This window comes from Nycticebus coucang, chromosome X, assembly GCF_027406575.1.
Source record: "Nycticebus coucang isolate mNycCou1 chromosome X, mNycCou1.pri, whole genome shotgun sequence".
Taxonomy (NCBI): domain Eukaryota; kingdom Metazoa; phylum Chordata; class Mammalia; order Primates; family Lorisidae; genus Nycticebus; species Nycticebus coucang.
Genome location: NC_069804.1, coordinates 150,477,071 through 150,502,045, shown reverse-complemented (window position 1 = coordinate 150,502,045; position 24,975 = coordinate 150,477,071). Strand labels below are relative to the sequence as shown.

Here is a 24,975-nt window from a genome sequence, read left to right as displayed (position 1 = left end):
TCCTGTCCAAATTTTAATTTCCAAATTAATTTCTTTTATGCACATTTTTTTACTGATAGTAAATTTCTAATAAGTCCTGTTGAAATTTTGACAAATTCTGGATTTATTGAACGTTAATGAAGACATTACACTTCTTTTTTAATTAGCAATGGATAATATCTAATCCCTCCTTTTAAAGTGCTCTTTGAAATACTAAATTAAATATTGTCTGTAAATTGAGAAATCACTCAAGGCTATTCTAATCATCCTTGATGAGTCTGTAGATTATTTATCCTCTTTGAACTCACAGCCGTGTTCTATTTGACTGGTAAATCAAAGGCTCACAATGTTGGGCTGTTGAAAGAGGGCTTCATATGCTTTTGCTCCTTTGGCGGCTGGCCTTTTGGCCTTTTCACTGCTTATTAACATCTTCTTGAGAACATGGGGTAGGTGAGAAAAAAGGTAAAATACAAACTTGTTAATACTGCTGCCCAGCATAAAAATGTGGGAGTAGGTCTCAATAAAAAGGAGAGATTAATTTTCTCCACTACAACCACATGGAAAATCAAGGGTGGGAGCTATGGAGGTGGGGAAAATTCATTTTTAAGATTACACCTGGGGGCGGTTCCCGTGGCTCAGTGAGTAGGGTGCCGGCCCTATATACCTAGGGTGGCGGGTTCAAACCCAGTCCCGTCCAAACTGCAACAAAAAAATAGCTGGGTGTTGTGGTGGGCACCTGTAGTCCCAGCTACTCGGGAGGCTGAGGCAAGAGAATCACCTAAGCCCAGGAGTTGGAGGTTGCTGTGAGCTGTGTGACGCCACGGCACTCTACCCAGGGCAATAAAGTGAGAGTGTCTCTAAAAAAAAAAGATTACACCAGGTATTATTTTTAAATAGAATGTATGACCGATTTGAATGTAAACTCACTGAGTGTAGGGACTTTATCGGAGAACCCATTCAGAGGCACCTCTTGGGATTTTTTTACTCTAATACTGATTATGATCTTAAACCTAAGTATGCAGACATGTCTGAAATTTAATTAAAGTAAAAATTCAAAAATTTATTTTTCTGTTTGCATAATGAGTAAGCATAGGAAACCCGTAGGTCAATCGCAGTGATTTCTTTCACTTGAATTTCTAGGGACTTCAATTTCCACATTAATAAGAATATCTACACTGAGTCTTACACTCATGAGTAAATAAACATAATGACTGTGATTCATGCTGAAGGTCATATTTGGAATCTCATAGTTCCTTTGAGTCTTAGTTCCAAACATTCTTTCTGGAATTATTTCTAGCATGTACAAATCCTATTCATCCTCAAGGCCTAAGTGAAGTCTCCCCCTTTAATGAAGTCTTCCTTCATGACTTCCAACTCCCACATATGTTGCTCACTGCCTTCTGTGAATACCTCCACTTTTTATTGTCTGACATTCACAGCCTTGCTGTTTACTATTTACTGGCTTAAGCATTGGTTGTAAAGCTTCTCTCCCCGATGAAATATTAGGTTTCTTAAGGATAGGGACTGAAAATGTTTTTAATTGTATTGATATAGAGGTCCCTTGAATTCTTTACAATACCTAACATAGAGTACCTAGTAGGTGCTCAGAAATATTGGACTTTTTAGTCCACTGGGGGGCTATGCATAAGTTACATTTAAAATTCTTTCTATCTCACTATTGCCACTGCCTCAATTAGTTCCATCCCTTACTATATCATTTATTTTACAAGGCAGGACAAAATATTGCCACTGATATTGAACTCTAGTTTGGCTTATCTGCTGGCAGCAGGCTTTCCTGTAGGGCATTGTGAGCATTTACAAAGCTAGTATAGCTAATCTGTTACAAAGTTATCTTGCCCTTTTGGTCTGATTTATTTTCACGGGGCTGCAATATTCTCTGGGTTACTGTGGAAGCTCAGACTTCGACTTTTGCAAGCATCAGTGGTCAGGTAGTCACTTTGCAGAACCAGAAATGATGGCATGTTCATAAGTGGCCATCCACAGTTAAAGGCCAAACATTTACTGTGGGGAGTAGGCCTGCAGGGAAGTGTGTGTGTGTGTGTGTGTGTGTGTGTTAGAGAGGGGGAGAGAGAGAGAATATATGTGTGTAGATGGTATATTTCCTCTTTCCACAACCTCTCTCTACCCTACCAGTCCCTCTAGGCTTCACGCCACCTGACATCCAATACCTTTAAGTCATATTTTAATACAGCACACAATGATTTATCTTCTTTCTCCAGGGAAGGCCATAGAAAATGTTTGCCTCCCTCCTCTGTTCTGGCCTTTAAGGAATTCCCTTCTATCTGCCAGAAAATCATTTTGAGAGACTATGAAATTTGAAAGACTTACGTGGAATCTTCTGTGGCTACTCTGCAGCCATGCCTGCCAAGGAAATGACTCCAGAGGAGTCAGTGACAACATTTAAGGGCTGCAAGAGGCATCCTCCCCTGCTCTTGGGCATTTTCTGCTGTTTCAGCCTCATGGTTCTTCGCCCTGAAAAGAACAGGTGTGCCTGACAGCAGGTGTGTTTGTTCTACTTTTCCTATGGCAGCTGTCACTCCCCAGGTAACTCCCTTTTCCAGGTGGTGAATTCTTACAACCCATCATCTTCTTTCCTGGCTACCATTACTTTAAAAAAAAGGTTTGGCTGTCAACCTTCCCTTGCTGGACTTTAAATTTTGTTGAAATGTTATTGTAGTGGATTTTTTTTTTTTTTTGCTTTTGTGTTTCGGGATGATTTCTTTTAAAGGGAAAATATGTCTTCAGATGGATTCTATTTATAATTCAGACAAGCTTAGCATTTTCCTCTCAAAAGCCTCCATGAAAGTCTGGAGCCCTCTTTGATTTTCATTGAGTTTTGAAACCTTCTTCTGTGACAGCTTTGGGTTTCTCCATTTTTGCATTTTCCTGTAGATCTTGGGGTCCATTCTTAGTCAAGACACCTGCTGCTGGGATTGCCAGTCACCACATGCTTGGCTTTTATCCTCTCTCGTTTCTATTCATAGCATGTACTTCTCATAACTCTAAAGGACTGTTTGATGCCCCTACATTGTTTAATATCTACATGATTAAAGCAGCTGAGAGAATAAGCACGTGTCCTAAGCCTAAGGAAAAATCCAGTCTAAAAGAGATTGTATTGCAGAACCAGATCATTTTTAATAAACTTCTGCTCCTCAATCTCACCTCCTCCTCCTTTGGGCTCCCTTGGGCATTGTGTAGGTATTTGAAGGTTAGTTTTTAAAAGGATTTTTTCAAGCATGTGTTTGACTTTCAATATAACATTTACTGAGCCCCACACTGTGAAAGACCCTCCCAGTGGTGCCATCGTAAGGTACAAAAAAATGCAAACATACTATTCTAACACTTAAGGAATTAAATGATCTGGAGCTTAGGATGAAGTAAGGGAGACAAAGTACACCCATATAAAGGACTTGGGTGCATTTTTAAGGCATCAGATGAATAAGTGTGACTTGAGTACCAATTGAGTACGTAAGGGGAGCATAACATAAACGTGTGATCATAGTTGGAAGGAGGTAAGCACCTTAGTGAGAGCCTCAGGGAATGAATGGTGTGAGCTCAAAAGCTTTCATCATGAGGGTCCTCAGAGACTTCAGTAAGGCAATATGCAGTGCAGAAAAGAAGTCTGTACTCTGACAGAATTGTATTAACAGTAACAACAACCACTACTATTTATTGAATTTTTACTTTTTGTCAATGTAAAAAGAATGGGAGAATTGGGAAGTAAGAAAACAAATATAATCTTAATGTGTCAAGTGTATGACCATGGCTTACAGTTTGACTAGGGAGATGGGTGAAGTGTGTGCTTGTCTCTGTGTGTCTGTACGTGTGTAGGGAAGGAGGAGAGGTAGGGAGAAAGAGTAAGGGAGAGACTTGGACAATAGAGCAGAGTTTGAGAATTAGAAGTTATAGCATGGGTTGATAGTAATTGAAATGAAGAAAGAAGTAAAAAAGGAGTGTTCGGGTGGCGCCTGTAGCTCAGTGGGTAAGGTGTCGGCCACATACACCAAGGCTGGTGTGTTTGAACCTGGCTGGGCCAGCTAAACAACAATGACAACTGCAGCAAAAATACAGCCGGGTGTCATGGTGGATGCATGTACTCCCGCTACTTGGGAGGCTGAGGCAAAGAGAATTGTTTAAGCTCAAGCAGTTGAGGTTGCTGTGATCTATGAAATCCATGGCACTCTACTGAGGGGAACATAGTGAGATTCTGTTTCCAAAAAAAAAAAAAGGAGTGTTCAAAGATAAGTTCTAGATCTTGGAATTAAATTCTTTACCTTCTGAGTCCATTTTTTATTGAACCCTTGGGCTTATTTTGTTCATTCTTAATAAAATAGAACATTTAACTTTGAAAATAGAGTTTTTGCAAAAAAAAATATTGCTGAGGGCCATGTATGGTGGCTCGCACCTGCAATCCTAATACCCTGTAGGACCAAGGCAGGAGAATCTTCTGAACTTAGGAGTTTGAGACTAGTCTAAGCAACAGCAAGACCCTATCTTTACTAAAAATAGAAAAACTACTACTTAGGTGTTGTGGCAGGTGTCTATAGTCCCAGCTACTTGGGAGGCTGAGGGAAGAGGATCACTTGAGCCCAAGGGTTTGAGGTGGCTGTGAGATATGATGCCACGGCACTCCACCAAGAGTGACAAAGTGAGACTCTGTCTCAAAAAAAAAAAAAAGTATTTCTTTAAAATGCTATTTGGCTCCCAGAATATGTCTAATTTTTTCATAATTTTTGTATTGGAAATTAGAATGTCAAAGCTATGTAAAAGAACCAAGCAGGTAGAGATTTATGGTGAATTACTGGAGACTCTCACGTCTTCACATTAGCACACAGCTTAGCTGTATTATGACAGTGGAAAAGCTGGCATAAGAGACTCCTAGAGCACCAAGTAATATGCCTTAGGTCCCTTTCCTGCAGGTGAATTCTCTAGTGGCAGTTAACACAATTTATGCCGGCGGCTTATTTTTATGCAGACATAATCTCTGGCAGAATTTTTTTAGCCTCTGTTGACAGAACTGACAATGTCTATAGACCCAGCCTACTAGGCAACCCCAACATCAGTTAGCAGTAAGCATGTATTTATTATATTTTAACCATGTGCCTAGCACCAAGTTAGAAACAAATAAGATATAAGAGAAAAAGCATAAACAATCCACTCAGGTACTTTACAGGGCTGACATACTTAAAGTAACTAAAATAGTGACAAGGCTATATTTACTCAAATGGCACATTAGAGGAAGAATGAGTATTTTACGATTTTGGAAGAGGGACATCAATTAGAGCAATAGATTGGGGAAGGCTTCATAAAGAAATTGGAACTTGTCCTAAAACACAAAAGATAGGTAAGATTTAAAGAGGCAGAGTAAAAATCAAAAAGAAGAAAATTGGGTATGACTCAGAAGAAGAAGGCAAAAAGAAACCTGGTATTTTTATAGGGCAAGAAGGAGACAGCTTGTTGATTGGTATGAAAGACATGTTTGAAATCAATAACAAATAAGTTAGGTAGGACCAGATTACAAAGGACCTTCAAAATCATGCCAAATACTTTGAATGCAATATACTAAGAAATAGAGGACCTTTGGTAGATGCAAGGTAACATGATAATTGAAGAGGAATTTTAACAAGATGAATAGGGTACACCTGACAGATTAGAAAGGGGGAGGAAAGATATACAAATATTACCATACCTGTAGAATAAGCACATATTTGACTTCAATCTCACTTTTCAAAGTCATGCAGACCCTTCCCAAAGGTCCTAGATTCCGTTGTTAGAGTTAGAATCTAAGGCTGAAGGACTATTCACTGGCTTCAGTAGTGAAAAAGCTTCTCTCTCTCTCTCTCTCTCTCTCTCTCTCTTTCTCTCTCTCCCTCCCTCCCTCCTTCCTTCCCTCTTTCTCTCTCCCTCTCTCACTCCCTCCTCTACAGAAGTTAGTTAGGGAATTGCCATTCCCATATATTAGACTGACCTCTCAAATTTTCTCTTTTTAAAGCTGATAGAATATCTTGGAAACCCTTACTGTAGGAAAAGTAGAACATGTGAAGAAAAGATGGAACTTTTTTTTTTTAAGAAAAACAATATTTAAAATAAAAGGAAAAAATAAGCAAACAAAAATAATTTAGATGGATGACCCCCAAACCTAAGATACAGCTGAAAGTAGAAGGGCAAACGAGCATCATCTAAAATAAAAGCAAAATAGTGTAAGAAGATGGGCAATGCAGAGGACTCAGGGCATAAACCAAGTTTCACCTGAATTATACATAAAAACAGTTATTTCAGTTTTGATTCATCCACTTGGAATCCACCTGGGTATTTCCCTGTCAAACTTTGTAAATATAAACTTGGTCTTACTTATATCATGATCAAAGGGAAACTGATTGTTAGATTTGAGGGAATAAATTTTAAAAAATCAGAGATCAAGACACAGGAAAGCTACTTCTGTAATGAAAACCTTTTTAAATGTTGTTGATGTTAAGAACTAGTTAATTAAATGAGTGACCCGGCAAGGGGGAAGAAGGTCAAATATATTTTTATTTATTTTTCGTTGCTTTCCTAATTTATTTTCATACAATGTGATTTATTCCCATTAGACCAATCGTTCATTCCCGGATGTATGTTATGATCCCTACAGGAACTTTCAAAAAGTCCACTGCCCAGACTCCAACCTAGATTAACCCAAGCTTTGGCATGTTCCAGAGCTCCCTGGGGGATTCTAATAGGTAAATCAAGTTGAGCAGCACTATATTAGATTAGCACCAGTATCTTCATCCCTTCCCTCCTTATATAGTCACTTAAGGCATAACACTTGCAAGGCACATAAATTTTAGCCAAACTAAAAAAGTTATACTGATAACTAAAAGTTCTTGAAAGAAGATCCTTTGTTTATTCATTTTTGTATCACTGACTAGGCTTTGGCTAGTAAATTTTGTTGAACTAATACTAAGTAAAAGTGTAAGTGATAACCCAGGACAGGTGAGTTTTTATGTAAGGGGTAAGGGAAAGAAAAAATCCAGATTGTAGGATACAGTGGTTGCAGCTATAGTTGGAAAATCTTGGATAAGTCTATGGACATAAAATACCATCTTAGAGCTGTGGTTTATTGCTATGTTTTTTTAGTTATTTATACTGTAACTTTAGCTAAGTTGCTTAGCACTAGGTGTCTCTGACATGTCTGTAAAATAAGGAAAATAGTTTCAACCCTACCCACCTCATAGGGTTAATGTAAGATTCAACTGAAATTTGTAGTCATGAGTATTCATTTGACACTATTTTTAAGTAGAATATGTTATGTATGTAAAATTATTGTCATTATGATTCATAAAGCTAGCTAATAGTCTTTTTTGTCAGATTGAAGAACCTGAAAGAATCAATAGAGCACTGAAAATGCCTTTAACCATCAAATTCAGTAGAAGTGTTAAGTAATAGACAGGCTTTGAAAGGCTATTTGAATACCTCAAAATCACATTTTCTATAAACACAAAAGAGGAGTATGTCCATGTAGAATATTGCATAATTTTGGCAGACTTCAATGATGCAAGGAAAATAATCATAGAGAAGGAACTTTATGTTAACTCAGGTTCCAGGTACAGTATTAACTTGTATTATGAACTTGAACAACATATACATACTAGGTCTGACAATTAAGTTCACAAACTCATCCTAGAAAAAGTGCTACACACCTCATTGCTGAATATCACTATGGTCACCTTCAAAGCACTCCCCATGGGAAACTATGTATCAAAGGCAGTGTTTAGTTCACCCTTCAAAGCAATTTTGGAGCTCTCTTTTTCTGGAATGGCCATGAGAGCCGTTGTCCTACACAGTCTTATAATGAAGTTTACAAACTTACCACCATGTGGTTACTTTGGTAGTGCAGTACAAGCACCTGCCTAAGGTTTCCTAACCTGGGTCTATTGGTGTCTCATAGTTGTGTTCATGTCGATGTGTTGCAGGGCCTTGCTGAGTGCCATTTATTATTGTGTACGTTTTTGTGTGCTGTACGACGACAGCTTTGATGGATCGTTCCAGAAAGAGTTCCAAAATTGCTTTGAAAGGTGGACTAGGTACTGACATTGGTGCATAGCTTCTAAAGAGGAGTACTTCAAAGGTAACCACAGTGATCTTCAGCAATGAGGTACTTAGCACTTTTTTCTAGGTTGAGTTTGCAATTTTAACTGTCAGACATTCATATATGTACTTACAATTGTTCATGAAAGTCAAGGTCAATGTTAAAATAATCAATTCATCCAACATACAATTATTGAACACTCATTCTATGTCAGGCAGTACTTTTAGCACTGAGAATAGAGCAATGAAAAGAAGTGGATGCATTTCCTACCATCATGTAAACTTACATTCTAGTAGGTCATGGTGCATCATAATAGAATTCTAGGTACAAAGAATTGGTATTGGAAAAACAAAACAAAACAAGGTGGAGACATAGAGTGGTGAAAAGAGGCAAAAAAGTGGATGTCTCCTATGTGCTAAAATCCACCGTGGGTACTTCCTATATGTTACATTTATGTATGTATGTATATATTTCTTTTTAATTATTATGGATAAATAATAGTTGTATATCTTTACGGAATACACATGATGTTTTGATACAGACATACAGTGTGAATTACTCAAATCAGGGTAATTGGGGTATTTATCACCATAGTCATTTATCATTTCTTTGTGTTAGGAACATTCGAATTCCACACTTCTAGTGTACCCTAGCTTATTGTTGGTTATAGTCACTCTGTTGTGATATCAAATATTGTTCATTGTATCTATCTTTCTGCACCCATTAACCATTCGCAGTGTATTACCTCTCCTCACTACCTTTCCTAGCCTGTTAAACTATTATTCTATACTCTGCCTCCATGAGATCATTTGTTTTGTTTTTAATATTTAGCTCCCACATATTAGTGAGAGCAAGACATATTACTTTTCATCTTTACAAGTATCCTATGTGATAGGTAATATATTACCTTCATTTTAAGTAAAGGAAAACATAAACTCAGGAGATTTTTGAAAGCTTGCCTAAGGTAACCTAGTGGTTCTATGACAGAGTTCAAATTGGAACTTGGATCTACCTGAGTGCAAATCCCATGTTCTTTCCACTACATGTGGCCAGCATTGAAATGACTTACCTGTTTCCATATTCCTTTCCCTAAAATGGGAGTTGAAGTTGATCAGAGATTTAAATCTAGCATCCCATATACCCTAATCTTTTAAAAATTGAATTAGTTATCTGCATTTAAAAGTAAGAAGTTTCCTATAAGATCACTGGTTTCCAACTTGTCTCCAATGAATGGGAAGTCCAGCAACCTTGGTACCTGTGCTCCCATGTGGCAGTAACCAACTGAAGCTAAGCAGCATCACTTCTCTTGGACAGAGCATGTACTGTCCAGGTCTCCACAGCCCCCACCAATTCATGTTGTCCTATCTGACCCACCTCCCTCATTTATATTATGAGACTTATCTTCAGAAACTTGAACTTTTTGCCCACTAGACCATAGTCTGAAAAGCTCCTTCTAATTCCAAAGTTATGATGCAATGTTGAAAATTCAGGCTCAGTTATAAGCTTTTAAGCTTCATTTGACAGCTTTAGCTATATTTGAGTTTTATATTTCTTCATTAGTTCCTTGCTTTGTTTATTTTTATGGTGTAATAATTATGTAAATAATAATCAAAACTGCACACTAAATTTATTTTTCCCATTTTAAAGTATGACCCATGTAGCGTGTGTGTGCGCATGTGTGCACGCACACATATTTTTGCAGTATTTATAAAGGAAAAAGGAAACATGCTAAACATATTTAATGTCTCATGAGAGAATGCTATAAAATATAAACAGAATAATTAACATGTAATTCATAATGGCAGTTAAATTCTACCATTGTGGAAGCATGTAAGCCAGTTAAAAATCCGTGTTTTAGTTAAGCCTATTATTAATTATAGACTTTAAAATCCAACTAATTGGGCGGTGCCTGTGGCTCAGTGAGTAGGGCACCGGCCCCATAGGCTGAGGGTGGCAGGTTCGGACCCAGCCCCGGCCAAACTGCAACAGAAAAATAGCCGGGTATTGTGGCGGGCGCCTGTAGTCCCAGCTGCTTGGGAGGCTGAGGCAGGAGAATCGTGTAAGCCCAAGAGTTAGAGGTTGCTGTGAGCCGTGTGACGCCACGGCACTCTACCCGAGGGCGGTACAGTGAGACTCTGTCTCTACAAAAAAAAAAAAAAAATCCAACTAATTTATTAACCTAATATAGGTTAGAAAAGAAAATCCAGTCATAATATTGAAGGAGGTATAGGAAAAGATTTCTCTCATGAAAATCATTCGAAGTATAATTATTCTTAAGCACATTATTAAAATATATTTCTATTATATAAAAGTTTTTATTAGTATTCTGTGATATAAGGTGACTTATAAAGCATTATATTCAATTTTTTCTGTCTCCATATTTATAAGTTTTATAGAATTTATTTTATACCAATAAAATGGAATCTTTGCTAGACTTGGAGTGAATTACAGTTGTTTAATGGTGTGGGTACAAGTAGTTTTGTCAGCTCACAGGCCCAATTATCTGTTTGTGTGTTTGCCCTAGAGCTACCCTGAGGCACAATAACCTCTATGGCCAGGGTATGTAGCTTGTTCCGTGGTTCACTCTGTTGTTACTTGTTTGATTTCACACTGGTAGAACAGGAGCCTGCTTAGATAAGTATACAGCGAAGTATGGCATGGAGATTCCTTCTCTGCCTGGGCTTCAAATACCTTCCTTGATATAACACTGGATGCATGCATGGAAATCCCGGCCTTAAAGAGTCATTTCTTTGAGGTTAGTTATTATCTCCTTCTGGAAAGCAAAACCACATTAAAAAGGTTGAGCCATTTCCCCACATATAAATAGCATTATCTTCATTAACAGCATGAAGTTGTACATAGTCCCTGAGAGAACATGACACAGAAGGTATATTTAAAGGGGGAGAGGGGAAAATTGGATCTAAACACATGGCATTCTCCAGGAAAGTCATCCCTGAGATGAACCTCTGTGGTGGAGAGAGTACATACTTGGCTGGAGGAAGAGTGTTAGAAATAAAGGAAAGGGATGGTAGAAGAGAGGAGGTGAAAGTAAATAACATTGATTTTTACCTATTTCTTGCCACCTCCTCCCTAGGTCTACTCCTCATGTTATCTATTACTTATAAACTAAAAGAATAGTAACACTCAGATAGTGTGAATGCTTGAGCAATGAGACATTGTACTGGAAGATTTGTTACTTTGGATTAAGATATGTTATAAAATAAAGATACCAGTAAATTTGCAGATGGTTGAGAAGGGGCAGAGAGTAGAAAAAAAGTCAATTCAAAAATGAAAACAGGCTCGGCACCCGTAGCTCAGTGAGTAGGGCTCCAGCCACACACACCAAGGCTGGCTGGTTCGAGAAACAATGACAACTCCAACCAAAAAATAGTCAGGTGTTGTGGCAGGTGCCTCTAGTCCCAGCTACTTGGGAGGCTGAGGCAAGAGGGTGACATAGTGAGACTCTGTCTCAAAAAAAAAAAAACAAAAAAAAACACAAATCCGGAAATGTAAATAAGAATACATAATAGAATATTATAAGTTTCTTTATTTAATTTTTAAATTTACTTTTCCCCATGGACCATCAACCACCCATAGTAGTTTGGAAACATACTATTATCTAAATTTTACAATAATGCATTAGTTTTCTATTGCCACTGTAACAAATTACCACAAATTTAGTGACTTAAAACAAGAAAAATTCATTGTCTTATTGTTCTTGATGTAAGAAGTTTGAAATGAGTCTCATTGGGCAGAAATCCAGCTTTTAGCCAGGCTTTCTGAAGTCTGTATGGAAGAATCTGTTTTTTGGTGTTTTTCAGCTTCCAGAGGCTGCCTGAATTCCTTGGCTCATAGCCTCTTCCTCTCTCTTTAAAGCTAGTAATTTCATATCTCTTTAAAGCTTCTTTTGATACCATAGCTACTCTGACTCTTTGTTGTGCTTACTCTTTTATTTCTAAGGACACTTGTGATTATATTGAGTTCACTCAAATAATTCAAAATAGTCTCGATGTCTTAGAATCAGCTGATTAGTAACCTTAGTAATTTAATTTGAAGCATTAATTCCCTTTTGACATGTAACTTAGCATTATTCACATGTCGTGGGGATTAGTATATGGACATCTTTGTAAACATTATTCTACCTACCCCAAAAATAAACATAAATTGTTACATTCTCATTAGGATATTATGTTTGTCACAAGAATGGAAGCGGTAGGATATTATGTTTGTCACAAGAATGGAAGCGGGTTGGTGTCTTTTATTCACAGACAAAAACCTTCAGATTTACCCATTTTTGCTAAGTGCACATATAAGAGGCAAATATTAAACAAAATGAGGAAAATGTTTTAAAATAATGGATAAAGATAAGCCAGAAAATTTCCAATACAGAGTAGAGTAAGGATGCCAATATCAGACAAATTGGCATTTAAGGCCAAAAACATTAAAATAGAATCTTAGAGGGATTCATACCTTGAACAAATGTTTATTGCATGTAACTATTTGGAATAGACATGAAAGATTTGATAACACTGTAGAGCAGTGGTTCTCAACCTTCCTAATGGCTGTGACCCTTTAATACAGTTCCTATAGGTCACGACCTACAGGTTGAGAACCGCTGCTGTACAGACAATTATAAAACAGAGCTCCTACAGAATTTGAAAAGCAAATAGGCAAAAAATAATAGTACAAAGGATTTGAATAATATAATTGGAAGCTTAACCTAATGTTTTGACAAATAAAGAGAATTGTATACTCTAGTGCAAAAGAATACAGATTCATATCTTGTGCCCCTGGACCATTTACAAATATTGATCATATACTTTGCCACCAGGAAAACCTTAATAAATTCTCAAGTGGAGAACTGACAGGTCACACTCTGTAACAAGAACTCTAGAAATCAATAATTAAATGATGAGAAAAAGCAAACATAAAAAAATCAGATCTTTGAACCATAAAATACTTTTTGTAAATAATTTTGGATCAAAACAGAAAATTAAAATTACATAGGCATAAACCAAAATATTACTTCATCAAAAATCTAGAGATGTGGCTAAAAACATACACAAAGGACAATTTATAGCCTTAAGTGCATGAAAGCAGTCATATAAAACTAATAAAGACATAAGCTAAAATTAATTACAAAATTTAAATGTGGAATTAAGAAAACCAAAAGTGGTCTGCAAAATGATACATAGAAAGGGAGTACTTTGTTCTACACAGAAACATACATGATCAACTTCCTGAACTCCAAGGATAAAAGGGAAAATCAGGCTTCCTGGCAGAAAGACTAAGATACCAAAAAGAAAAAAAAAAAAAATAATCAGGGTGTATTTGGTTTCTCATCTATATCATGGAAGGTGGAAGACAGTAGAATATCCTGTAGAAATTTCCAAGAGAGTACTGCCAACCAAGTAACTTATTACACAATCAAGATATCATTAGGGTTGGAGAAAGATGTTTGAGGACATGCAATAATTAAAAAAGCGGCCAGGAGCTGTGGCTCACACCTGTAATCCTAGCACTCAGGGAGGCCAAGAGGGGGTGGATTACCTGAGCTCAAGAGTTTGATACCAGCCCAAGCTAGAGTGAGACCTCATCTCTAAAAATAGCCAGGCTTTGTGGTGGGTGCCTGTAGTCCCAGCTATTTGAGAAGCTGAGGCAAAAGAATCACTTAAGACCAAGAGTTTGATGTTGCTGCGAGCTGTGAAGCCATGCCACTCTACCCAGAGTGACAAAGTGAGACTCTGTCTCAAAAAAAAGCAAAAAAAATTCAGGGGCAGCGCCTGTGGCTCAGTGAATAGGGCACTGGCCCTATATAACGAGGGTGGTGGGTTCAAATCCAGCCCCAGCCAAAACGCAACAAAAAAATAGCCAGGCATTGTGGCGGGCGCCTGTGGTCCCAGCTACTCAGGAGGCTGAGGCAAGAGAACCACCTAAGCCCAAGACCTAGAGGTTGCCGTGAGCTGTGATGCCATAGCACTCTACTGAGGGCAACAAAATAAGACTCTATTTCTAAAAAAAATAAAAATAAAAAAATTCAAAAAGCATATCTTCTTCTCATACACCAGTGAAAAAAATATGTGAGAAAAAAAACCTCAAACCAAACAATAGAATAGAATAGAGCCCTCTAGATGACAGAAGAAACAATGACGAGCAATGAACTTGGCTTTCAGGAAAGGTAATTAAATCTGAATGGAAAGCCAGATTGCTTAGGATAAAGTGACAAACTAGAATCTTTTTTTTTTTGTTTGCATTTCAATATACATTTTATTTATTTATTTATTTTATTGTTTGGGATTCATTGAGGGTACAAAGAATTAGGTTACACTGACTGCATTTGTTAGATAAAGTCCCTCTTATACTTGTGTCCCTCCTCTAAGAGATGTGCCGTACACCATGATCCCTATCCCCCTCCCTCCTCTACACTAGAATTCTTTAAACATAAAGGATATTTTACAAGGGAACTATATTCTATAAGAGAATTGTCCAATAGAAATATAATGCACGCCATGCATGTAATTTAAGATTTTTCTAGAAGCCACATTTTAAAAAGTAAATAGGTAGAATAAATTTAATAATATAATTTATTGAAATATCTAAAGTATTATTTCAATGTTTAAGCAATATAAAAATTACTAATGAGATATTTTATATTCTTATGTGCTAAGTATTAATAATCCCACATATATTCTGCACTTTCAACATATCTCAATTCAGCATAGTCACATTTCAAGGACTCAGTAGTCACATGGGCTACCACATTGGACAGCATGATCCTATAACTAAATGTACTAAACTGACTCCACAAAACAGAGGAATAAGGGGATCAGAAGAAGGGAGGAAGTAACCAGACTCAGAAGATCTCATGAGGTTAGGAATAACAGTTGGAAAGATAATGAATTTGACATTGTAGGGTTATTAATAACAACAAAAGAAACAACATGGATGTCTAGCAATTGGGCCTAAGTTATATAGTTAAGTGTACATTTGTATCATAAAATACTTCCAGATAGTGAAAGAATGAGTCAGAAGCATAGTCTATCCTAGAGGAACATCCATGTTATTATCATTGTATAAAATAAACAAGTATGGTGTAATACAGAAAATACCCCATTTCCATAAAAATAATTTAAAAGTCTCTTTATATGTGTGTGTATATTTTCATATAGTTTATGGGCTTGGATAAAGGTATAGAAAGATATTCACTTTGCAGTAAATTACCAGTTGCCTTGTGAGCAGATTGGAGGAGGCAGAGAGAGAGTTGTTCGTAATTTTGTCTTTATGAACAACTGTATTATTTGAATTGTTATAATGAGGATTTTTTTGTAATTTCTAAAACATCTTATATAGTATAAACAATGTGAAAGAAAGAGAAATAAATAGCAGTAGCTCTTGGTTTGTGGAAAGGACTTGACCTCTCTTGCTAAAGGCAGACAAAACCTCAGTTGATAGCATTATTCAATCATTAATAAAGTGAGTAGAATTAGGGGAAAAATAGAGATAAGTTCTTTTTTTGTGTGCAATTTTTGGCCAGGGCTGAGTTTGAACCCATCACCTCTGGCATATGGGGCCAGTGCCCTACTCGTTGAGCCCCAGGCACCGCCTGAGATGAGTTCTTTTTTAAAAAGAAAAAAAAAAAAAATCTTGTTATATAGAAAGTCTTCCTAAGTGAAGCATGAAACCCAGAACACATAAAGCAAAAAAGTGAACAGATTTGACAACATGTAAGTTGAACACCCCCATAAACAGTAGTAATGGAAAAGTAATAGGTTGGGAGATAATATTTTGGTACCTATAAAATGCTATATATATATGGATAGCACGTTATATATAAAATAAAATAATTACAAATTTAAAATAAACATATGAAAAGCTGATTAAATAAGAATATAAATAAAAATACGTGTATATAAAAAGCACATAAAAATTGAATAACCTTTTCACCTTCTAATTTGCCAGAAGGGAAAAAAAATGATTGATAACATCGAGTGTTGGTAAAGATATGTGAAAGCTGGTACTGGGGTACATTGTGAATGGAAATATGAATTAGAAGAATTTTATGTAGCATCATTTGTGAGAATCTAACAAAATTCAGAAAGCACATATACTCTGACCCAGAAATCAGACTTTGAGGAATTTATCTTTCAGGAAAAAATAGCAAGAGTGCAGAAAGATGTATATTATACAAGGACAATCATTCAACATTATTTATGAGAATAAATACTTAGAAACAAGCTAAATGTTTCTCATCAAATAAATTACCTTAGCCTCAGACAATGGAATTCCTTGCAAATATGAAAAAGAATGATTTGGATCTGCATATTCTGATATGGAAAAATACCCATGACATATTATTGAGAGAAAAATTGCATAACATTATGTATAAGATGATCCAAGTATTGTAAAAACCTTCCACAAGTATTTTTGCTTATGTGTGCATACATATTCACGTTTATACATTTCTCATATAAGAAATAAAAATAAGAGTAAAATTTCAGTCATCATGATGCTTAAGAAATAAGGAATTCTAGTTAATCTGTCTTTTTGGTTGATTCAGAATCAAATACATATTTTTTACTTCAACCATGGATTATTGAAAATCCTTTTAAGATGACTCATTTTCTTCCTGTGTGACATCTAGAAATCATTTATAAACCTTCATTCTATGACCATTAATCTTGGGTGATTTATGCTCACTATTATTAAATTGATTCTCTATGCCTAGAACCCTAATAGTAATGACAATTGCTAAATTGTCAGAGCCAAGATTCAAATCGGGGTCTCCCTGATGCCACGCTTTCTCACTACAGAAAAACTCTTAGTAGTTACTGACATTGATTAAACCCCTGAAATGAAAATGTTCATTTTTCATTCACTTCTTCTTCCTCATAGGAGAAAGCTAGAAGGAAAATGTTATTTGGTTAAAATTTTGATTTGCTGAGTTCCAACAGATGAGGTTTTATTTATTCATCACCTAACTTAGCAAATAGAGCATAGCCAATGCTTTTTTGGCCCTTCTGAGTGAGCTTTCCAGATCTCAGTCCTCTCCCCTCACTGCCCCACTACATAAACATCATCCTGAAATGCATTTATTATTCTCCTGCATTCTTTTTTTGAAGACTATCATGGTATGGCTTTAAATACTAATATCACAGATGTCACAAACTACTGAGAGCCGATATAGCCTTTGTTAGCTGTCTTTTCAGTCTAGTAGTGAAAGAAACCGATAGTCAAAGACCGTCTTACAAGGCATTCAATAATGAATATCAAAATAAAAGTCTAAGTTGAGGAGTGTGGAAGTATGGGGAAGGACCTGCTTAACTCTGGCAAACCTTTGAAAAAAGATCATTTGAAGTGAGCTTTGAAAAATATAACTTTCAACAGGCAGATATAAGGAAGTAGAACTTTCTAAACAAAGAATCACTGAGCACTAAAATGGAAATGTAGGGCAATATTCAGACAATGGTTAGCAAATGAGTGGCTGGAGTGTAGGTACCTGAAGGTCTGCCTTACCCAAACTAAGCAGAAAAAGGTCTGTAATCAAATTCTAGCTCCATCTTTAAAAATTGGCTATGGTACATCCCTTGGCAGGGTACTTGACTTGACCCTGTTCTCTCATCTGTAAGGTAAATTACGCCTACCACTCTGAGTCACTATGATGATTATATCTTTAAATAGGAAACATGTATAGGGCCTAGCACAGTGTCTGGCATAAAGTAGGTACTTCCTGGATGTCAATTACCTTCTCTTGTTTAACATGGGCTTGAATAAGACCTCTTTCAATTTTTTTTGTTAAGGAATTGAATGCTTAGTCACAATGGACAGTTTATTTTTCTTAGAATTTCTCTTCAGGCTCAGAGCTCCACCATGAATGACACTTTGCTTCTGTTAGAAAACTCGCTATTGTCTAGCTCAACTTTTCAGAATTATCTTTGTGTTGTTTTCCTCTCCCTAATTCTTACATGTAAATATCAACCCTGTGCTTCAGAGACAGCCCAAGCTAGGGAGTCTGCATAGAAAGAAGGAAGAATGTAGAGGTTTCTGTTTGGATAACCTGAGCTAAAAAAGCAGTATCAACAATAGGGCTTGAAACTGCGTCTAAATCTTATGAACTACCTATTCCCTTTCATTTCATCCCTAGGGACAGAGTTGGTGTCTGAGTGTAGAGAACTCTAAGCCTGTAGATTACCCAGCTACCATGGAAGGGGGATAGCAAATGATGGCCAAGTAGCTTCATCTCACTTAATAACGTTAAGAAAGTCAGGTGAGCCAGTGAATTTAATAGGAAGGAACAGAAAGTTGAACAGAGAACAAATGTGTTAGGTAGGGGTATCCTGAGTCAAAGCACATCTGGAAGCAGCAAAATGGGGAGTGATCAGCTAGCAGAGCAAGCACATAAACAGGACATATTGAAGTTGAAGAGGTGAGAAGATTAAAAATCTGCAGAAGGAATTTATCACAATTTAATTCAATTCAATAGGTAGTTATCAAGTACGGATTGTGGACCAGGCTCTGTGTTTGATCCTGGAGATATGGAGGTGATATATCCAAGGACAGTTTAAAATCCAAGACAAAAAAACAAGAAACAGGAAGTCTGTGTGAGTTAGGGGATGAGGTATAAACATGTATTTGCAGAGACTTGATGGAGACATCTTCCTAATTCATATCCAAGCTATTTCCTCTGATTTTTTTTTTACCTAGTCAAGACTGTAACTACAAATGATAGAAACCCCACTCCAGCTACATTAAGAGAAAAAGAAAATTTGTTGCCTAAAATAACCAAACAACACAATGGGCAATGGTTTTAGCAAAAGCTGGAACACAGGCTGAAACCATGGACTTCAACACTGTTAAGACTCCCTCTACACCTAGTGTTCTTTGTACATCAGCTTCAGTATGTACAAGATGAATATTGAGCTGCTGCTGAGTGATCTGGGATGTCTATCTGATAGACTGGACAATGTAAGGGAAAGAAATCCTCTTCTGCCTCCTTTCAGAAAACATTTTTAAAAATAAAGAAATGAACCCTTGGAAAGCAGCAGTACCAGATGCAAAATGGCGGCCAGCAGGAGGCTGATGAAGGAGCTTGAAGAAATCTGCAAATGTGGAATGAAAAACTTCCATAACTGCAAACATCTTTCCAAAAGGAATGTATTAATTTGCATTCACACCAGCAGTGTAGAAGTGTTCCCTTATGCAGCCTTAAAGAAAGATGGAGACTTTACCTCTTTCATGTTTACATGGATAGAGCTGGAACATATTCTTCTTAGTAAAGTATCTCGAGAATGGAAGAAAAAGTATCCAATGTATTCAGCCCTACTATGAAACTAATTTGTGGCTTTCATATGAAAGCTATAACCCAGTTATAAACTAAGACTGTGGGGAAGGGGGAGAGGGAGGGGAGGGAGGGGGGAGGATGGGCAGAGGGAGGGTGATTGGGGGATTACACCTGCCGTGCATCTTACAAGGGTACGTGTGAAACTTAGTAAATGTAGAATATAAATGTCTTAACACCAAAAAAAAAAAAAAAAAAGAAAGAAAGAAAAGAAAAATTTCCATAATATCCAGGTTGATGAAGCTAATTTATCGACTTGGCAAGGGCTCATTGTTCCTGACAATCCACCATATGATAAGGGGACCTTCAGAATCAAAATCAACTTTCCAGCAGAGTACCCATTCAAGCTATGGAAAATCACATTTAAAACAAAGCTCTATCACCCAAACATCGATGAAAAGGAGCAGGTCTGTCTGCCAGTAATTAGTGCTAAAAATTGGAAGCCAGCAACCAAAACCAACCAAGTAATCCAGTCCTTCATAGCACTGGTGAATGACCCCCAGCCTGAGCACCCTCTTTGGGCTGACCTAGCTGAAGAATACTCTAAGGACTGTAAACAATTCTGTAGAATACTGAAGAGTTTACAAAGAAATGTGGGGAAAAGTGACCTGTAGACTAAAATCTGCCACGATTGATTCCAGCAAATGTGAGTAGAGACCCTGAACAGTGGATTCAGACACCCCACAAAGGAGGTCTCTGTGGAAATTTGACACAAGCCACCACCTGGCATTTGCTTGTGGCAGTTAATAACTTTTTTTTTATTATTAAATCACAGCAGTGTACATTAATGTGATCATGGTGCACCATCCACTGGTTTTATAGACCATTTGACACATTTTCATCACGTGGGTTAACATAGCCTTCCTGGCATTTTCTTAGTTATTGTGCTAAAACATTTATATTCTACATTTACTAAGATTCACATGTACCCTTGTAAGATGCACCACAGGTGTAATCCCACCAATCACACTCCCTCCGCCCATCCCCCCCGCTCTCCCCTCCCTCTTCCCCTTCCACATATTCTTAGGTTATAACTGGGTTATAGCTTTCATGTGTGAGCCATAAATTAGTTTCATAGTAGGGCTGAGTACATTGGATAGTTTTTCTTCCATTCTTGAGATACTTTACTAAGAAGAGTATGTTCCAGCTCCATCCATGTAAACATGAAAGAGGTAAAGTCTCCATCTTTCTTTAAGGCTGCATAATATTCTATGGTGTACATATGCCACAATTTATTAATCTATTCGTGGATCGATGGGCACTTGGGCATTTTCCATGATTTAGCAATTATGAATTGGGCTGCAATAAACATTCTGGTACAAATATCTTTGTTGTAATGTGATTTTTGGTCTTCTAGGTATATACCTAGTAGAGGAATTATAGGATTGAATGGCAGATCTATTTTTAGATCTCTAAGTGTTCTCCAAACATCTTTCCAAAAGGAATGTATTAATTTGCATTCCCACCAGCAGTGTAGAAGTGTTCCCTTTTCTCCACGTCCATGCAAACATCTCTGGTTTTGGGATTTTGTGATATGGGCTAATCTTACTGGAGTTAGATTATATCTCAAAGTAGTTTTGATTTGCATTTCTCTGATGATTAAAGATGATGAGCATTTTTTCACATGGCTGTAGGCCGTGCACCTGTCTTCTTCAGAGAAGTTTCTCTTCAAGTCCTTGCCCAGCCTGCCATGGGATCACTTGTTCTTTTCTTGCTTATAAATTTGAGTTCTCTGTGGATTCTGGTTATTAAACCTTTGTCAGAGACATAACCTGCAAATATCTTCTCCCATTCTGAGGGCTGTCTGCTTGCTTTACTTACTGTGTTCTTGACTGTGCAGAAGCTTTTTAGTTTGATCAGGTCCCAGTAGTGTATTTTTGAAGCTGCTTCAATTGCCCTGGGGGTCCTTCTCATAAAACACTCCCCCAGACCGATTTCTTCAAGGATTTTCCCTGCACTATCTTCTAGTATTTTTATACTTTCATGTCTTAAATTTAAATCTTTGATCCACTGAGAGTCTATCTTAGTTAGTGGTGAAAGATGTGGGTCCAGTTTCAGTCTTCCACAGGTTGCCAGCCAGTTCAGCCAGCTCCATTTGTTAAATAATCTTTTCCCCACTGAATGTTTTTAATTGGCTTGTCAAAGATCAATTAAGGGTAAGTAGCTGGATTCATCTCTTGGTTCTCTACTCTGTTCCAGACATCTACTTATCTGTTTTTGTGCCAGTACCATGCTGTTTTGATCACTATTGATTTATAGTATAGTCTGAGGTCTGGTAGCATGATTCTTCCTGCTTTGTTTTTATTTCTGAGTAATGTCTTGGCTATTCGAGTTTTTTTCTGATTCCATATAAAACGAAGTATTATTTTTTCAAGATCTTTAAAGTATGACAGTGGAGCTTTAATAGGGATTGCATTAAAATTGTTTATTTCTTTGGGTAGTATGGGCATTTTGACAATGTTGATTCTTCCCAGCCATGAGCATGGTTATGTTTTTCCATTTGTTAACATTTTCAGCTATTTCTTTACTTAGAGTTTCATAGTTCTCTTTATAGAGATCTTTCACGTCCTTTGTTAGATAAACTCCCAAATATTTCATCTTCTTTGGCACTACTGTGAATGGGATAGAGTCCTTAATTGTTTTTTCAACTTGACTATTGTTGGTATATATAAAGGCTACCGATTTATGAATGTTGATTTTGTAACCTGAGATGCTACTGTATTCCTTGATCACTTCTAAGAGTTTTGTAGTAGAATCCCTGGTGTTTTCCAGATATATAATCATATCATCTGCAAGAGCGAAAGTTTGATCTCTTCTGACCCTATATGGATACCCTTGATCGCCTTTTCTTCCCTAATTGCCATGGCTAAAACTTCCATTACAATGTTAAACAGCAGTGGAGACAATGGGCAGCCTTTTCTGGTTCCTGATCTGAGTGGAAATGATTTCAATTTAACTCCATTCAATATGATATTGGCTGTGGGTTTGCTGTAGATGGCCTCTATCAGTTTAAGAAACATCCCTTCTATACCAATTTTCTTAAGTGTTCTGATCATGAAGGGATACTGGATATTGTCAAAAGCTTTTTCTGCATCGATTGAGAGAATGACATGTTCTTTGTTTTTTAATTTGTTTATGTTCTGAATTATACTTATAGATTTACGTATATTGAACCAGCCTTGAGACCCTGGGATAAAACCAACTTGGTCATGATGTATAATTTGTTTGATGTGTTGCTGGATTCTGTTTGTTAGGATCTTATTGAATATTTTTGCATCTATATTCATTAATGATGTTGGTCTATAATTTTCTTTTCCTGTTGGATCTTTTCCTGGTTTGGAGATCAGGGTGGTTGGTGTTTGCTTGATAGAACGTGTTGGGTAGTCTTCCTTCTTTTTCTACATTTTGGAACAGGTTGAGTAATATAGGTACTAGCTCCTCTTTAAAGGTTTGGTAGAATTCTGACGCGAAGCCATCTGGTCCCGGGCTTTTCTTTTTAGGGAGGTTTTGTATGGTTGATGCTATTTCAGAACATGATATTGGCCTGTTCAACATATCCACTTGATTCTGGCTAAGTCTTGGAAAGTGACGAACTTCCATGTATCAGTCAATTTCCTTCAGATTTTCATATTTCTGAGAATAAAGTTTCTTGTAATATGCATTAAGGATTTTTTGAATTTCTGAGGAGTCTGTTGTTATTTCGTCATTGTCGTTTCTGATTGATGAGATTAGAGATTTAACTCTTTTTTTTTTCCTGGTTAGGTTAGCTAAAGGTTTATCTATTTTATTGACCTTTTTAAAAAACCAACTTTTTGATTTATTGATCTGTTGTGTAATTCTTTTGTTTTCAATTTCATTTAATTATGTTCTAATTTTGGTTATTTCTTTTCTTCTACTGGGTTTGGGGTTAGAATGTTCTTCCTTTTCCAGTTGCTTGAGATGTCCCATTAAGTTGTTATCTTCCTCTCTTTCCGTTCTCTTGAGGAAGGCTTGCAGTGCTATAAATTTCCCTCTTAGGACTGCCTTTGCAGTATCCAGGAGGTTCTGATAATTCATGTCTTTATTATCATTTTGTTCTAAAAATTTGGCAACTTCCTTCTTAATCTCATCTCTGACCCAGCTATCATTCAGGATAAGGTTATTTAACATCCATGTTTTTGTATGAGTATGCAGATTCCTGTTGTTACTTACCTCAACTTTTATTCAATGGTGGTCTGAAAAGATGCAAGGAATAATTTCTGTTCCTTTAAATTTACTGAGGTTAGACTTGTGACCTAAAATGTGATTGATTTTGGAGTATATTCCGTGGGCTGATAAGAAGTATGTGTATTCAGTTCTCTTGGGATGAAATGTTCTGTATATGTCTGCTAAATCCAAATGTTGCATGGTTAGGTTTATATCTAAAATTTCTTTGCTCAGTTTCTTATTGGAGGATCTATCCAACACTGCCAAAGGAGTGTTGAAATCTCCAATTATTATGGAGCTGGAGGAAATCAAGTTACTCATGTCCTTTAGAGATTTTCTGATAAATTGAGGCGCCTTCAATATTTATGCACTGGTTGGGTGCATAAATATTCATAATTGAAATCTCATCATATTGAGTATTACCCTTAACAAATATGAAGTGACCATTCTTATCCTTCCTTACTTTTGTTGGTTTAAAGCCTATTGCATCGGCAAATAGAATTGCAAGACCTGCTTTTTTCTGATTACCATTTGCCTGAAATATGGATGACCATCTTTTCAACATGAGTCTATATTTATCTTTCAAGGTAAGTTGTGACTCTTGTATGCAGCAAATATCTGGCCTGAGTTTTTGTATCCAGTCAGCTAACCCATGCCTCTTTAGAGGACAGTTTAAGCCATTCACATTAATGGGGAATATTGATAAGTCTGGTAAAATTTTGGGTGTCGAGTTTTTTGAAAGTCCAGTGGATATTTTTAATCCTTTTGCCACTGTGGAATTTGGATTTTGATCAAAAGTTTATGAGTGAGTTTACTTTTGTGGTCGAGGATTGTGCTGGTCATTATGGAGGATAGGGCTGAGAACATACTGAAGAGCTGGTTTAGTTATGGCAAATTTCTTCAACATATGAATGTCATTAAAGCATTTAATTTCTCCATCATAACAGGATCTGGGGTTGGAAGTTATTTTGCTTTAGGAGATTAGATGTCGATGACCACCCTCTTCTGGCTTGAAAAGTTTCAGCTGAGAGATCTGCAGTCATTCTAATATTCTTCCCTTTGTAGGTAATGGGTTTCTTATGTCTGGCTGCTTTGAGAATTTTCTCCTTCATATTAACTTCAGTGAAGTTAATTATGATATGCCTGGGGGATGTGATGTCTTATTTGGATTGAGTCGTGCTGGGGTTCTGAAACTGTCTGCTGTCTGAATTTCAGAATCTCATGGCATGTCTGGAAAATTCTCTTTCATAATTTCATGGAGAAGGGCCTCTGTGCCTTGTGAAGGCACTTCATCACTTTCAGGGATTCCAATGAGGTGGATATTACCCTTCTTTGAATTATCCCAGAGCTCTCTGAGAGAATGATCCGTTTTTGCTCTCTATTTATC

The 24,975-nt window shown here is 36.9% G+C and overlaps 1 protein-coding gene across 2 annotated transcripts; it reads left to right on the top strand.

The window, feature by feature from the left end:
* The first annotated feature begins 19,123 nt into the window (after nt 1-19,123).
* On the top strand, nt 19,124-20,017 carry LOC128577966 (ubiquitin-conjugating enzyme E2 L3-like). Of its 2 annotated transcripts, none has more exons than XM_053580319.1 (2): nt 19,124-19,150; nt 19,682-20,017. In XM_053580319.1, the coding sequence occupies exons 1-2, from the start codon at nt 19,124-19,126 to the stop codon at nt 20,015-20,017; spliced, it is 363 nt and encodes a 120-aa protein (XP_053436294.1). The 2 variants fall into 2 exon arrangements, with proteins under 2 accessions (XP_053436294.1, XP_053436293.1); XM_053580318.1 differs by having other exon boundaries at nt 19,124-19,179; nt 19,615-20,017.
* The last annotated feature ends 4,958 nt before the right edge of the window (nt 20,018-24,975 follow it).

Coding starts and splice junctions, on each gene's coding strand:
- LOC128577966 (XM_053580318.1), top strand. CDS start 19,124: ATGGCGGCCAGCAGGAGGCTGATGAAGGAGCTTGAAGAAATCTGCAAA. Junction 19,180..19,614: donor GAAATCTGCAAATGTGGAAT/GAAAAACTTCCA, acceptor AAAGAAAGAAAA/GAAAAATTTCCATAATATCC.